The sequence below is a fragment of the Salvia hispanica genome, chromosome 6 (genome assembly GCF_023119035.1).
Source record: "Salvia hispanica cultivar TCC Black 2014 chromosome 6, UniMelb_Shisp_WGS_1.0, whole genome shotgun sequence".
Taxonomy (NCBI): Eukaryota; Viridiplantae; Streptophyta; class Magnoliopsida; order Lamiales; family Lamiaceae; genus Salvia; species Salvia hispanica.
The window spans coordinates 23068061-23072113 of NC_062970.1; the positions used below are offsets into that span (position 1 = coordinate 23068061).

Consider the following 4053-nt stretch of genomic DNA (forward strand, 5'->3'; position numbering starts at 1 on the left):
GATCCTTACTTCCCTATGTTAATTAGTTAGTATTAGTGGGTTAAGATTTTTTTTTTATGCCGTATCCCCTTCAGTCTCTCAATTCTTCACACTCGAGTCGGAGCCACTCAGCTTGATCAGCCTGAGCTTTTACCGGATCCACTAACCAGCATTTTGTAGGTGAAACAGGTAGAATTAGGCTGGCCAGATCAGGTCGATTTCCCAACTTGAGCAGTTTGCGACGACACCCACAGCTTTAAAGAAGGAGACGAGAGCGGAAAGGGCGACCGTCAGTCTACTACCAAAAAAGTTAAAAAGTGAAATGTGGCAATTTTGTGGGACAGACGAAAATGAAAAAACGTGACAAAATTTCAGGGACAGAGAGAGTACAACTCTATCCATCCCAAAAAATAGAGACATTTTAAATGGCATAAGTTTTAATGCATAATTGGTAAATATAAAAGAAAGAAATAAAAAGTATCGGCATATGTTAATGGAGAATAAGGCTCACCTCATTAAAAATAAATAAATTACCAAAAATAGAAATGAACTAAGACCAACCAAAATGAAAAGAGCATGGGACGAATGTAGTATTTTGATTGTTTCTATACTTCATTCGTCAATTACGACAAAAATAAACAAAATAAAATAAATATCGTGTTCTACCGACAAAGTAACATTTTTTGAACAATGTACTCATCTAATCTTAGTAAAAATTTATAGACCAAGGCTTATCCAGAATAAAGCTAATCATCTTTGTATAGAGAATGATTTAATAGAAGAGGGTACTGAAAATTTGGTATTCATTACATTTTTTAATTGAACACACACCATAGCAACCATCTTCAACAACGTAGAAAGAGAGTTTAATTATTGAGACATGAAAATTCATACAAACGACAAACACAAATCAGGACTAGAATGAAATATCGATGAATGATAGAATTATATGAATTTTGTCATCGATTTGATCGTGACGGATGATCCAAGAAGCAGCTTCCCAACTTCCACAGTGAACGTATCATAACGCATGAAAATTTCGACCAACATCATCCTTCCTAGCAGCACCACCATATCCTTGGCAGGACATTGCTTGTTGTCCGCGGTCGGGTTGTCGGTCTCCCTCCCGTTGGACCAATAAACATACTTTATTAGCTTCTCTCCGTCATCCATGAATCTCTCGGGCACGAACTCATCTGGATTCACAAAAGTCAAAGGATCCCTAGTGGCAAAAGGTTGGTACCCAAAAATCATCTCACCCTTTTTGACCACATAAGTTGCCACGTGGCTCGAAATTTTCAAATCCTCCTTGGCCTTACCATATTGAAACTGAACCGGGGGTTCAATCCTCATCGTCTCCCACACCACGGACTTGACCAGACTCATCTTCTCGAGGGCCGCCAACGTTACGCCTCCTTCCTCCTCCACAACCCCCCTAATCTCGACTGCGATACGGCGATGCAAGTCCTCCCCGCCACCGCCAACGTACTTCAACAAAGCCGGGAAGAGAATCTTGGTCCCACCATAAGAGTTAAATCCCATAACAAACATGAGGTTATGGGAAGCCTCATCCCTACTCAAACCCTTCTTCTCCGCCTCGTCGAGCAACTCTCGGGCCTCCTCCTGGAACGCCTTATGAACCTTCTCGTACCTGTTGGCAAATGAAACAAAAATAACTTTAACAAAAGAACTGAAACACTATATAAGTCTCACAAAAAAATTATCTTTTACGGACACAAAAATTAAAACGCAATTACTAGCATTGGAAAATTTTAAAAAATAATAACAATTTATAGTACGCAAAAGGACAAATTAATTTAATCTTTTGCTTAGGACGCTTCCATTTGTGTCCTCTAATTTTAGATGGGACACTAACAATAAAGACGCTCTTTGAAGTGTTGGTGACATATTTAGAAACATAAATTAGCATACTTAATTGCATTAAAAAACATCATTAACGGTTTTTTTTTGCTGTATTAGATCTCAAGGCCACTTCTCCTATCATCAGTTGGTTTTAGGACGTAACCCTACCCGGATTTCGCCAGAAAATACGGCAGAGGGAATGTATGGAGCACCAAATCCTCGATAAAATTAGGCACAAACTTCAACCCTAATGTGACCAAAGGAGCCAGCTGAAGAAGCAGCCACGTGTTAAGGCTGGAATTCCCTTTGCCAACGCCGGTGTCGTAAGAGCTCTTGCCGGAGAATAAACGGAAGAGCAAATCAAACGACATTTTATCGCTGACGGGGTTGAAAGCCGACTCCCCTTTTGCGTCGAGATCGGCCTCCACGTCAGCGAAGAGCTGAGAAACGGCGGCTTGAAACGTGGGTATCAACTCCTTATGCAATCTGCCGAGGAGGGAGAGGAGGAAGCCCTTGATAAGGGCGTGTTTGGGCTCGGAGGGGTCGAGGTAGGAGCAGACGCGGTAGCCGCCGGTGAAGCTTGTTGACGGCATGAAGGTGCCGGTGAAGACGTCTCTCTTCTCCACTTTCGACGTGTCGAAGAGGATTGGGAAGCTCACGGCGTCGAGAAGGACCACAACTTTTGTGTTCCGAGCGTTGAATGGGCCGGGTGGGGCGTTGGCTCGGAACACGGTGGAGTTGTGCTTCTGCATTCGGTCGCGGAAAAACTCGTCCGGGCCCTGGCGGTAGTGGAAGTCAAGCCGGTCCGATATCGCCCCGAAAAACGGGAGGCCATAGCCTCCCGGAATTTCTTTGATTTGAAGCTCTTCAGTTGAAGAGTTTTTCGCAATGTTGGAAGACATTTCCTTCAATGAAATTAATACTACTATTGATGGAATAAAAGTGTAGGTTGTTTGATTTATGCATGGCTAGTGGAACTAGAGCAATTTATAGAGTGTGATGGATTATTGAAGAATTAAATATTATGCGTACTTACTTGGAAGAAACAAAATTTTTAGGTTTAAATTTACTCATGCGTTTATGAACTCGTACAAGTATTAGGCGCGGATGAAAAGTTGCGATGTTTACATGGCGCAGAACTCATAAGCGGTGAAAAATTATTTTTCATAGGTGCTGCACTCTATACTTCATTCATTCACGAAAAATAATTTTATATTTATTCGTATTTATTTATTTATTAAAAAAATAGTCTTATTTCTATTTATAAAAGCTTTCTTATCATTTTTTTATTTCTCTCTTCTAATTAAAGCTTATATGGTTTACATCCCTGTTTATATTTATGGATTATTTGTGTTTCAGGAATTGTAACTCAGCAAAAATTCCAACAATTTTATCTCATGACCTAAGGCGCAATTTAACTGAGTCAAATACAACTGGCCAACTTTCCATAATTTAGTTACTCCCTAAAAGTACCTTTTACCGCATAGTTGTAGACACAATTACTGTGCTTTACAAGTCAAAACCTTTTTTTGACTTGAAAACAATTAGGGGAGGGCCTCATTTTTTCTCAGTCAAAAAACATCGTACTCACTCGATATGAAAATTCAATCACACTATTATAGTAACTCTAGAGAAATTTTTTCTGTGTTTTCTAAATTTTCTTGGTTTACTCATATTGTTTTTGTAGTATTAATTTCTTAGTGTGATGAGAATATTTTTTTTTCATTTAAATTTTTACTAATTTATTTATGTATATTGTTTTGTATTTTTATTTTTAGTTAAGATAAATTTTATTGACATTTTAAATATATATTTATCTTGGTTATTTAGAATTAAACATATAGGGATGTGATCAAATGAAAACTCTAAATATTGTACAAATTCAAAACTATGATCTGGATCATTGAAAAATGTCAACAGATCAAAAAAAACATCAACAGAAAAATGTCAATACAATTTCAAAGGTAATCAATGATTGATGATGTGTTGATATTGTGTTGATACTGCGTTGACATTAAAATCTTGAAATTTTACATTATGTTGATATTGTATTGAAACTGTGTTGAAGCTGTATTGAGAAGTTTTGAATTTGTACAATATATAAGTTTGCATTTTATAATTACCCTAAATATATATTATCGTATTATATGAAATCTATTTATATATTTAGTGTTAACTAAATCGTTACATCATTATTATGTTGATTTAATA

At 37.5% G+C, this 4053-nt stretch overlaps 1 protein-coding gene across 1 annotated transcript; it reads right to left on the reverse strand.

Annotated features, from left to right (window-relative positions):
• Positions 1-786: 786 nt before the first annotated feature.
• Positions 787-2749, reverse strand: LOC125197488 (allene oxide synthase 3-like). The gene is made up of 2 exons (XM_048096240.1): positions 2011-2749; positions 787-1630 (listed from the first exon to the last, which is right to left on the reverse strand). Exons 1-2 carry the CDS (start codon positions 2742-2744, stop codon positions 925-927), a joined length of 1440 nt encoding a protein of 479 aa, XP_047952197.1. The 5' UTR covers positions 2745-2749; the 3' UTR covers positions 787-924.
• Positions 2750-4053: the final 1304 nt, after the last annotated feature.

Excerpts from the sequence above, each read along its gene's own strand:
- LOC125197488 (XM_048096240.1), bottom strand. The coding sequence starts at position 2,744 with ATGTCTTCCAACATTGCGAAAAACTCTTCAACTGAAGAGCTTCAAATC. Across the intron at positions 1,631-2,010 it reads TATTTTCTGGCGAAATCCGG|GTACGAGAAGGTTCATAAGG; the intron begins GTAGGGTTACGT and ends ATTTGCCAACAG.